This window comes from Quercus suber, unplaced genomic scaffold (genome assembly GCF_002906115.3).
Source record: "Quercus suber isolate HL8 unplaced genomic scaffold, Cork oak 2.0 scaffold_203, whole genome shotgun sequence".
In the NCBI taxonomy this organism is placed as follows: Eukaryota; Viridiplantae; Streptophyta; class Magnoliopsida; order Fagales; family Fagaceae; genus Quercus; species Quercus suber.
Genome location: NW_027069661.1, coordinates 227,509 through 239,748, shown reverse-complemented (window position 1 = coordinate 239,748; position 12,240 = coordinate 227,509). Strand labels below are relative to the sequence as shown.

Sequence of the window (12,240 nt, the reverse complement as noted above, 5' to 3'; positions counted from 1 at the left end):
TCCCTCACTCCGAACTCCATTGCTCGTCTCTCTCTTCTCTCTGTGCTCTCTGGTTGCCAAGCTGCTTCACTGACTCACTCCCTCCCTCACTCCAATCTCCGATTCTCCATCGCTCGTCTCTCTCTTCTCTCTGTGCTCTGGTTGCTTGGCTGCTTCACTGACTCACTCAGTCCGTGCATCCCAGCCACTCTAGAGTCTAGACACAACCACTCTAATTTTCAAACATCATGGAATGTTTTAGACTTTTAGTTTTAATCTTGTGGGTTGTATTTAAATTTAATTTATGAATATCATGTTTTAGTTATTAAATTTGGTATATGTTTATATAATGTGAAAAATCATGCTTAGCAATATATTAAAAATATAAATAAAAATATTTTTAATAATTTTTTAATTGCCGAATCCCGCCGTACCCGCACCCACCTTTTTTAAAAATTGCCGAGTCCCGCACCCGCACCCGAATCCCGAAACGCACCCGTGCTTCTTAGGTTATTGCCCTCCAGTCTTACCAATAACTAATTTTCTTGGGATGATATCATGAGAACTACTAGGACTCGGCCTTCTCAAGTAAGCTAGATTAAACGATTATTTTCTCCAACTACTTAAGTAGATGCCATTTCTACTGACAAGTTATTAACATGGGTTAGCTCAACATATTTATGATGTCCTATTCGTTGACTTCTTGTTTAACCTCTTTTCCCTGCTTGTGTGTGCCTTGTGTGCCATTTGTATATATGTTGTTGCAGATTCTCATTTAGTTTAATGACCTATTCATTCAGGGGCCAGCTAATCTGATATGTCATGTTAGCTACTGGAAGCTTGTGCATGAATGGCAAAAGGATATTGCAACCATTACAAAGTTGGCTATTAGGGAGTGTCTACAGTATGCAAGTAATTGATGCCATCTACTTATCTGATAAATAATTTATGCATCTACTTTTTTGGGTACATGATGATGTACCTTGTCGTTAGCACTTCAATGTTTTATGTGAAATTATAATGAACTTTCGGCTTCTCAAAGTGTGGATAGAATTAGGATCCAGCAAATTTAATAGCTGACATATAAACTTGAGATTTCTTAATTTTGGTTGAATAAATTAGAAAAAACTTATGAAAAGGCATCAAGTCTTCTAGGCTAAGATTTGTAGCCACTAACATGAACCTTGAGTATCAACGTGGACATAATGTCTAACGAGTGTCATGGGGCACTCATATAAAAAGGTCTTTTATTATCATGAGCAAGGAATTATCTTTTGGATGTCTAATGGTGTAAATAAGAAAAATGCTAGTGTTATAAGCCTATTCATATCTGTACCAAAACATTACATCAATAATCTGGGAAGTCTAGGGTATGACAAATATAGAGGCAAATGTATTTGCGATAATAGCTTCCAAACCAGGGGAAATATTGAGAAAGCACACAACAGCGGATAATTGAACTTACAGTTCTTTTTTCATGTTAATCAGAGAATTCTTTGGATATGAAGACCATTTTGCTCCTTTATAAATGCAAAGCCTTTCATTTTAGTATATAATAGTCTCTCCAAATTTTTTTTTCTTTTAAAGAGCTTTCATCTAGTGCTTCATGACTCATTAGGCTGCTTTAACCAAAACATTATTCTAAAGGTATTTCATTAAGCTTGTTCATTGTCTCTTTGCCCAATGCATTGTGTGAAGGCATATTTTCTTACATGTAACCATTTCAAAATTGTTTTTGCTTACGTGCAGTTTGGTAAGCTTTTTTACATCATTAATTGGTACTGTATGTGTTGTTTTAAGTCTTTTTTATGTGACAAATAATTATTTTATTGATTTCATTTTTTTACAATTTGAATAGGTTTGCATCTCAAAGTTCACTTATTTTTACTGCATTATCTCAAATGCTGGTTCTTGTATGTTTTACTTTTTCCTCTGTTGTTGTGGTATTCTCTCCAAAAAAATTTTTGGGGAGGATGGAAATGGGGCATTGGCCTAAATTTTTTCATTTGTGATTGGTTGCATTGAATACCTTTTTCAGGTTGTATGTTCAGTTTATTGAATGTGTTCCTAGTTATTGCCCTCCAGTCTTACCAATAACTAATTTTCTTGGGATGATATCATGAGAACTACTAGGACTCGGCCTTCTCAAGTAAGCTAGATTAAACGATTATTTTCTCCAACTACTTAAGTAGATGCCATTTCTACTGACAAGTTATTAACATGGGTTAGCTCAACATATTTATGATGTCCTATTCGTTGACTTCTTGTTTAACCTCTTTTCCCTGCTTGTGTGTGCCTTGTGTGCCATTTGTATATATGTTGTTGCAGATTCTCATTTAGTTTAATGACCTATTCATTCAGGGGCCAGCTAATCTGATATGTCATGTTAGCTACTGGAAGCTTGTGCATGAATGGCAAAAGGATATTGCAACCATTACAAAGTTGGCTATTAGGGAGTGTCTACAGTATGCAAGTAATTGATGCCATCTACTTATCTGATAAATAATTTATGCATCTACTTTTTTGGGTACATGATGATGTACCTTGTTGTTAGCACTTCAATGTTTTATGTGAAATTATAATGAACTTTCGGCATCTCAAAGTGTGGATAGAATTAGGATCCAGCAAATTTAATAGCTGACATATAAACTTGAGATTTCTTAATTTTGGTTGAATAAATTAGAAAAAACTTATGAAAAGGCATCAAGTCTTCTAGGCTAAGATTTGTAGCCACTAACATGAACCTTGAGTATCAACGTGGACATAATGTCTAACGAGTGTCATGGGGCACTCATATAAAAAGGTCTTTTATTATCATGAGCAAGGAATTATCTTTTGGATGTCTAACGGTGTAAATAAGAAAAATGCTAGTGTTATAAGCCTATTCATATCTGTACCAAAACATTACATCAATAATCTGGGAAGTCTAGGGTATGACAAATATAGAGGCAAATGTATTTGCGATAATAGCTTCCAAACCAGGGGAAATATTGAGAAAGCACACAACAGCGGATAATTGAACTTACAGTTCTTTTTTCATGTTAATCAGAGAATTCTTTGGATATGAAGACCATTTTGCTCCTTTATAAATGCAAAGCCTTTCATTTTAGTATATAATAGTCTCTCCAATTTTTTTTTTCTTTTAAAGAGCTTTCATCTAGTGCTTCATGACTCATTAGGCTGCTTTAACCAAAACATAATTCTAAAGGTATTTCATTAAGCTTGTTCAGTGTCTCTTTGCCCAATGCATTGTGTGAAGGCATATTTTCTTACATGTAACCATTTCAAAATTGTTTTTGCTTACGTGCAGTTTGGTAAGCTTTTTTACATCATTAATTGGTACTGTATGTGTTGTTTTAAGTCTTTTTTATGTGACAAATAATTATTTTATTGATTTCATTTTTTTACAATTTGAATAGGTTTGCATCTCAAAGTTCACTTATTTTTACTGCATTATCTCAAATGCTGGTTCTTGTATGTTTTACTTTTTCCTCTGTTGTTGTGGTATTCTCTCCAAAAAAATTTCATTTCAAGACCTTTTATAGTGCTTCATGACTCATTAGAGATTAGACTCCTTCAATAAAAAAAAAACTGAAGAAATTATAGGCTTGTTCAGTTTCTTCCCCTAATGCATTGTGTGAAATATTTATTTATTTATTTATTTGTAACCATATAATAAAGTTTTTGCTTACGTGTAATTTGGTAAATTTTTTTACATCATTAATCAGTACTCTGTGTTGTTTTAATTCTTTTTCATGTGAAAATATTATTTTATTGATTGTTCATTTTGAACAATTTGAATACATTTTCATCTCAGAGTTCCCATATCTTTTCTGCATTATCTCAAATGCTGGTCCTGGTGTGTTCTACCTTTTCTTTTATCAATTGATTTATTTCACAGCATTTTTTCAAATGCTTTATGAAAAATTTGATTTGTACCCCTATATTGTTGTAGCAGTATTGTCTCTCCAAAATCTGATTCAGGAGGTCTAGGCCTGTGCTTATGGCCTAAGTGGAATCTTCATTGGCTGGGGTATCAGAATTAAAATCTTCTAGTGTTGAGATATCCTTGTTTACCATGTCAAGATATAATTCCAGATCATTGGCAGTAAAGGTATCAATAACTTGTGTAACATCATGCTAATCCTAAGATGACATTTTTTTTTTTATATACAAGTACAAACCTTGGATTAACTAAAATGGCATCTCCAGCTTTATTAAATCATTAACTAGCAAACAATGATGGAGGTGAAATGTTCAAATTAACCAAATAGTTTGTTTCCCCGGTAAATTTACCTACATGTAGCAATAATTTCAAAAGATTAAGTATACTTGGTGGAGATATTTAATTGAGGATAGTATAAGGACTGTTGCAACTGGAAATCTCCAACTCTTTACTACTAAAAGTTCGATCCACACAAAATTTGATACAATTTATATGCTTTGCAATGAGTCATTGTCTAAAAGCATAACCCTGTGCATTGCAATTATATTATTTATCCTTTTGCCAAAGAAATATTTGTTATGCTATCAATTTGAGATTGTGATATTTATTTTAAGTTGTGGACTGAACTGTCACTAATAATATTTATATTATCCACTATGTAGAGTTGCATCCTTGAGGCACAGGCAATATGTGCTGATCACATGACAAAATAAGGGTAGCAATGGCATTGTAACCTACCCCATCTGTAAGTGAACATGAGTAATTGTGCAACATGTTAACTGTTTGAGTCAAAGTTCCAGATGCTTGAATTCTAGATAAATAGAATTTTCAAGTGAGATATACTTGGCATGTCGTCGGAGGATTATTGATTTCATTAAGGGGTTAATGTAGATGTTCTTATCAATGTGTCTCAATCCACACTATATCCTACTTGTTGCTAACTGAAAGGACAAAGCATTTGACTTTTGGATTTTTTATGGTTGATGGTACATCAGGTTGGGACATAGCATATTTTTCAACACTAGACGCACCTACACCCATTGAACATGCACTAATTAATGCCATATATGCTTTATAGTAGTCATACAGATAAAGTACATGCAACAAGTAGTTTATGGTTAAGTCATGATTTTTACATCCTTCCCACGTTTATGAGGTTCAACACACTCGATGATACCATATGTTGATAAACTATATTTTCCTTCTCCTTTTCATTTGTTTATTGGGTTTTACAATTCAAATCCTTATTAAGAGCGGTCAACTTTCTATATTTCAAATATAGAACTAGATGATCAAATTTCTATTTGAACTTACCTCCATAAACCTAGGCAACAAGAAAAGTTTGAGTGTTATAGTTAGTTTATTGTACTCTCTATTTTGTCAATTAGCAACTACATGAAAAAGAGGTAAAGAGTTGATACAAATGAGACTGCATATTTTCTAATTGACTTTTGTAAAATCTAGAATGTGGAAATGTTAACGTTGACGGTGTAGGTGTGCATATATACTAATACAAGTTTGGGCATGTACAGGAAGTCCTTGATATTGGTTTGCATGAAACATTTGCAACATGAAGATGCCAAGAAGTGGAAGCTTATATCCATGGATACACTTCCAATACAAAATAAATACATTTAAGGTGCATAATCTGCTTAATTCACATACTTTTACAGAAATATCTGCGTGACCAATCCCAAAATGTTTATATATTATTTATTTGGGCCAAGGTGATTGTGGTATCTCTATGATAATATATATTTTGTTTCTCTTATTATGTTCAACATTGTTGTGCCCTTCCAAATAGAAAGTAATCTAAATCTCCCATGTTGTGTAAATTTCATTAGGGTTTAATTAGATCTTAATCTAATCTTAATATACCATAGGTCCCCATAGCTTTTCCATGTTTTGATCTTTTTATGTTATTAGAACTTGACACTATGGTTGATATTCACACTTCCCCTCTTTGTTCAAAATTATTTGTGAACTAAATGCCTTTTTTTATTAAAAAAAATTGTATTGTTTCTTTGATTATTGGAATTTAGTTTAAAAAGCATGGAGTTCTCTATAAAATTTGAGATTTCTCCTTTTTTGAATGCCTTTATGATATATGTGTTTTATTCTTTAGGTGAAGAATTATTTTCCAAATCTGAATTAATGGTTTTTTGTATTATTATATAATGATGTAAAATTTGAAATGTTTATCTATCAAGTTTCAGTTTGGGATATGGGTTTTTATCCTATTTGATTAGTTTAAGGAACATTAGGAAAGATTTGAGAAAGACCCAAGTTGAATATGTGACTACAAAATTTTCAGTGATATGTAAAAATTATGGAGTTTAAAATGAGACAAAAATTGTAAAATTTGAAAAATGAGATATAGATTGAAGATAGTTCTCTTTTCTAGTGCTCATTTTTGTCCCAAAATGAGTTGGGTAGAATAGGTTATTTGAATAAGTCATTTTACTGCCAACATAGGTGGTCATTTCTTAGGTTATCAGAAGCTTGGATGCATTGAGAAACTTACTTGATTTTAAGATATAAGAAAGCATTTTTAGGGTATGAACATAGGTTGTTTGATCTCTCTCTCTCTCTCTCTCTCTCTCATCATGAGTCAATAACATTTTTTGGATGGCTTTTTCTTTTTCTTAGCCATTTAATATTATGTTGGCCTATTGTTTACCATCTCCTAACCTTTCCACTTTAACATCTAGTTTGGGTTTAGCAAGGTACTGCTTTACTTATGAGGTTTGAATTTTGTATTTTGATTAAATGATATAATAATATGACGTTTGATATGGCCAGAGTGGCAGGATGTTTTGCATAGAGTTCATTAGCCATGGAGACCATTATTCAATAGTCAAATATGAGCAGTTGGGTTAAGTGGGTTAATTCTAATCCACCTACAGCCATATTGCACCTGGAGGTGCCGTGTTGGGAACTTGAGGTAACCCTTCTTTCTAAACTTCCTTCAAGTGGAAAGTTGGTGGTCTTCTCAACAAGATAGTAAGAGCTTCTTTAATGCATGATCATGTGATGTTGCATAGCTTGGTTACACTGTCACAGGAAGAAGAATAAAATTTGAAGTTGACTTGGAATAAATGCCCACATCATGATCATCATGTGGTTCTCTTGTGATCAACTTGTTGTGAGCAGTCCTCTAATCAAGGGCAGGGTTAGGTGCAATGCAGCGGTTTGTCCTCATGATCATGTAATACTTTTATTTTTAATTTTTAAACAATAATTGCCCCCAAAAAATCTAGGATTTATCTTTGCTTATTTTTAATTATTAAATGTAATTGTTGAAGAAAAAAGAATGGTGGGGACATAGTTGGGTTTAGGAGTTTCCATACTACGTAGAGTGGGCACATAGTTGGATTTATATCAGGTTATCAGCTTCTTCTTTTGAAATTATTTATGGTTTAAATCTACTTGGCAGGCTTTGGCAAATTACTTTTGCTATGTCAAGATTGGTAGGTTCCTGTCATGGTTGAAGGATGTTGCAAATGAAAATCTAAGTGGCATGGTGCTTGTTTTATTTGTGAATCTAGAGATTGGTACAAGGTTCTTGCTGGTTGTTGGCATTGGCTTACTACCAGTGCTATTAGTGCTTCCATTAAGGAGGCCATTTAATATCTGGAGCAAAGAGTGTGCTGGTAATTTTGGTCTTGACAAGTAGCAGAGCTGTATCAAAATTAGTTCTCAAGAAGGGTTGGACTTAAAGAACGTTCATTAGAAGCATCAGCAGCAGCAGGAAAAGTTTTTGCATCAAACAGGAGGATAGGAAGTTTTCTCTTGAGCAGTAGTGGCACAAAGATGAAAGCTTGATTGCTTGTAATTTTTATTTCCCCTGGTTTTGGTTGTAATTTTTAAAGATTATTTTACTTCTTTGATATGCTGACAGTAGATTTACTTCTTTGGTGTTTGGTTGGCTCTAAAGATATTTATAGTCTTTGTTGTATTGCATGTTTCTTTTAATAATAATTACTCCAAAGAAATCCTAGTTTTATCTTCTTATATTTGTGTTGCAGTTCTGATAATATGTCATGAATTGATGAGAAATGAATTTGAAGTAATGACTCAACCCATGTTTACATAATTCTATTCGATTGTTGAGAATTCCCAAGTGTTTTGTAATGATAAGAGAGACGATGCAATGAGCTGAGTTGGAAGTTGGGATTTACAAGGAAACCAAAGAGCAAAACAAGGAAAGTGTTTGCACCAGGCCACCTGCTCCATGGGCTAAGCTTAATTTTGCCTTAGCGGCAATATGTTGGGCAATAAAAAGCCCACAACCGGCCAAAATGGGCCCAAAAATAGACTCACAAAATGGGCTCCGTTCTCTTCTTTCCTTCCCAAAAAAGAAGAGAGAAAGCAAATACAATTGGTGAACTAAAGAAGTAATACAATCCCAGGCCCAGCCAGCCTTTTGTATCTTATGGAAGATTCAGTTGAGTGTTATAATATTTATGATAGACCTTATGGTGCTCTTTAACTCATGAATATGTTTCTTTAGCATTGTGATCTTCTCCTCTATTTCCTTTTCTCCTTTCTGGCCTTTATACAATACCTCGTAGTTTATGGATGTCCTTGCTATGCTTCCCACATTAAGTGAAATCTCCATTGGCAGGGAGTTCAGAATTAAGATCAACTAGTGTTGAGATATCACCGTTTAGATCAAGACATAATTCCAGATTGTTGGATGCAAGGGTATCAATAACTTGTATAACATCATAGCAAACCAATTGTCAACTCTAACATTGACATATTTTGTATAAACAAGTACAAACCTTGTATTATTGTAATAACTTCAGGGGCATCTTAAGCCTTATTGAATCATTAACTGGTAAACAATGATGAGGTGAATTGTTCAATAACAAAATAAATGTACCCACATATGCAACAATTTGAACAGATTAAGTATACAGAATTGAGATATGTAATTGAGGTTAGTATTAGGACCACTGAGACTGAAAATCTCTAACTTATGATAACATTGAATCAACCACTGCACATTCACACCTCATCTCCACTAAATGCTTTCTGCACTATGTATTTGACTTGTATTGCTTTCAAATCTTAGTTGGTGAGATCGGATATATAGTACTGTTGGCATCTCTTCTGTGGTCTCTATTGAAACTGTTAGAGCATAATTTGTTACTGTCATGAACCATTTAGGAAATATCAGAATTCATAAGTATCCATATTTTCTATTTTTAGTCCCTAAGTAAAGCTGTAAATTAGTTAAAGCACATCACATCCTTCTTGTATCTGCCTCTAGCCATAGTTTTGTATCCCCAGAAAGATAAATTAAGAAGATAAATATGGACACCATCTGAAGCTTTCTACTCTTCCATAATGATTCATATTTGATCTTTCCTCTACTCATTTAGTTTTTGACAATTTCAATCTATTATTTCAAGATGACCTATAAAGTGGATGACTGATGGAAATTGTGAAACACCAATAGTTACAAGAGAAAAACATACTAAAGTGATGTATCTAACTTTAATAAGCAAAATGTAAAGAGTTTTGATTTTTATCCACCAAGCTTTCATTTTACCATTAGTGAAATTAAAGTTTTGTAATTCGTCCATAAAAAAAGAGCAAAGGATATGCTGTGGCTTTCTCATAGTTTATTACATTCCCTATACAGCTTCTTGAATTATTGGTTGGCCAGTGTGTACAATGTTAAAGGCTGCCCCAGGGCTTGTTTCTTATTTTGCTATATTATGGGTAATCTGGAAAGGGAGAGATCATTTCCTTGTCCCCTAAATCCATTACTGCTTACTTGTAAGGTTTCATTGTAAATGTCTAATTTTGTATACAAAGATGTTACCACTTTTTAGTGACTTAAATGTCATTAATTTTAGGATGACAATGACACATGGAAAAGATGAACCCATGGTTCCTCTGAATTTTTGACAAGCTGATGTAAGAAAGAAAAAAATAAAAATTAGACAAATTGATTGATATGCAACACCAGAGAGGATTTGGACACAAACAATGTCACATTATGTTAGTTATGGTCTTCATTTTTCATTTTTTTTTCCTAAACTTGATGAAGAGGTGAAAATAAGTTGACGGATCCAAGTATGGTCGATGGACGAGCTTAAATACTGGACGGACTCCTTATGGACGGGTGCAAGGCCTAAGAGAGATCTGATCTTGTTATCTCCAAGAAACCCTAGATGGGAATGCTTGCAGCACACGCCACATAATGAAATCCTAATGCGAACAGGACTCTGTTTGCCGCATGCATTAATGGAGGATCTTCTCCATAAGGAAGGAGACTTGTCCATCACGTTTGGGGCTCCTTAAGAGAATCTCTACAAGGAAAGACTTTGACTCCAAGTAGAAGAGGTCAACTTTCGACTACTATAAAAGCGCCAATACTCTCACAAATCGAGGTACGTGTAATTTACCCTCTCTAGCACTCTAGAGTTGTGAGAATACTACTAACTTAACCTTTGGAGAGTATTTGGCCAGCACCACACCGTTGCTCTTTGTGAGGTTTTCTTCTTTGTATTGTGCAGGTTCACGCTTGAGCGCGTAGGTATCGTGTGGCTCATTGGTGAATTCCTCGGCCTCATCAGTTGGCTCCGTCTGTAGGGACCGTTAGTAGAGATCCAAAAAGCCATACTATCGTTTTCCGGACTTAAGGGTTGCATGGTACTCACTCGCTCGATGGCAACCACTAACGACGTTCAAGGAGACGAACCACAAATGACTGCCCTTGAGAGACAAGTTCAAACTCTCGCTGCCGCAGTGGAACGTCTCACCAAACAAAACAACGACTTAGAAGAACAGCTGCGCCAGAAGAATGCAGAATAGAATGACCTGCAAGAAGATTAAGAGGGGACCAGCGCTGCAAGAAAAAACCAGGAGAAACCTGAAGGCAGCCATGCCCCGAGCAGACTAGAGAGGTAGAACTTGAGCATGCCATCCCTCACAAATGCGACACCACCACAAATTGTCGCAGAGATGCAGGCGATGAAGGAACAGATGGAGGTGATGATGAACGCGCTCAAGGGGCGAGTTTGCAGTGATCTAGACGATTTAGTCAACCGCACTGACTCGCCTTTCACTGCGGCCGTGAACGCCTTCCCCCTACCCCATAAATTCTGCATGCCGCATATAGAAAGCTACGACGGCGTAAAGGATCCTCTGGACCATCTAGAAACATTCAAGACCCTAATGCACCTTCAGGGGATAGCTGACGAGATCATGTGCAGGGCCTTCCCCACAACACTCAAAGGCTCCGCAAGGATATGGTTCAGCCGACTGACGCCAAACTCCATCAGCACCTTCAAGGAGCTGAGTGCTCAGTTCACCACGCACTTCATTGGAAGGCACAGATACAAGAAGTCCACAACTTGCCTGATGAGTATTAAGCAACGGGAGGACGAGACGTTGAGGGCTTATATAACGTGCTTTAATAAGGAAGCGCTCTCAATAAACGAAGCCAATGACAAAATACTGGTAGCAGCCTTCACAAACAGGTTACGGAAGGGCAAATTTCTATTCTCTTTATACAAGAACGACCCTAAAACCATGTCAGAAGTACTCTACAGGGCAACCAAATACATGAACGCAGAAGACGCATTGCAGGCTCGAGAGGATAAGCCAAGGAAGAGGGAGCGGCAGGAAGAAGGACAAAGAGATCAAGGGTCGAAGAGGCCAAGAATAGACGACCGAAGAGTTGAGCAACGCTTTAAGCCACCCGGAGGGAGGTTCACGAGCTTCACCCCGTTGACGGCTCCGATAGATCAAGTCCTAATGCAAATCAAGGATGAGGGGGCTCTAACCTTCCCCGGGAAACTGAAATCAGATCCCAGCAAAAGATCAAGAGACAAATACTGCTGTTTCCACCGTGATCACGGCCACGACACAGCAGATTGCTATGACTTAAAGCAACAGATAGAGGCCCTCATCAGACAAGGGAAGTTACAAAAGTTCGTCAGGAAAGAAAGGATGGATCCGCCGCCTTAGGAGCAGCAACCCTAAAGAGATAATGAGCGTCCTAGACCCCCAATCGGAGACATAAGGATGATCTTAGGGGGAACATCAATTGCTGGGTCATCCAAGAAGGCCCAAAAGACCCACCTCCGATGGTTCAAAACATCCAGCTGACGGGCTCAGCACCAAAGATGGCGCGGAAAGATAGTCCAATCATTGGATTCTCAGAAGAAGATGCACGACGTCTCCACCATCCGCATGATGACACATTGGTTGTCACCCTACGACTAGGAGAGTATAACATGCACAGAGTGTTGGTAGACAACAGCAGCTCAGCAGAAATCATCTATTACCCGGCG

General features: G+C 36.1%; 1 protein-coding gene and 2 long non-coding RNA genes across 14 annotated transcripts in view; all 3 read left to right on the top strand.

The window, feature by feature from the left end:
- The window catches only part of LOC112000370 (uncharacterized), a 6,905-nt gene extending 4,986 nt beyond the window's left edge, over positions 1 to 1,919 (top strand). For 4 of the 7 annotated variants that reach the window (XR_010631230.1, XR_010631228.1, XR_010631227.1 and 1 more), the window contains exon 6: positions 780 to 1,918. This is a non-coding gene — a long non-coding RNA (uncharacterized LOC112000370). Of the gene's footprint in view, positions 1 to 779 lie in introns of all 7 variants that reach the window. The other 3 variants (XR_010631225.1, XR_010631226.1, XR_010631232.1) reach the window with 2 other exon arrangements.
- An 86-nt stretch (positions 1,920 to 2,005) lies between these two features.
- LOC112000371 (uncharacterized) lies at positions 2,006 to 7,939 on the top strand. Of its 6 annotated transcripts, none has more exons than XR_010631223.1 (9): positions 2,006 to 2,128; positions 2,341 to 2,452; positions 3,797 to 3,838; positions 3,938 to 4,093; positions 4,588 to 4,670; positions 5,458 to 5,564; positions 6,728 to 6,869; positions 6,989 to 7,133; positions 7,362 to 7,939. It is a non-coding gene; the product is annotated as an uncharacterized LOC112000371 (long non-coding RNA). The 6 variants fall into 6 exon arrangements; XR_010631222.1 differs by having other exon boundaries at positions 3,935 to 4,093; XR_010631224.1 differs by lacking the exon at positions 3,797 to 3,838 and having other exon boundaries at positions 6,970 to 7,133.
- A 2,967-nt stretch (positions 7,940 to 10,906) lies between these two features.
- LOC112000356 (uncharacterized) lies at positions 10,907 to 11,914 on the top strand. Its single transcript, XM_065779274.1, has one exon. The coding sequence runs from the start codon at positions 10,907 to 10,909 to the stop codon at positions 11,912 to 11,914; it is 1,008 nt and encodes a 335-aa protein (XP_065635346.1).
- The last annotated feature ends 326 nt before the right edge of the window (positions 11,915 to 12,240 follow it).

Coding starts and splice junctions, on each gene's coding strand:
- LOC112000356 (XM_065779274.1), top strand. CDS start 10,907: ATGCAGGCGATGAAGGAACAGATGGAGGTGATGATGAACGCGCTCAAG.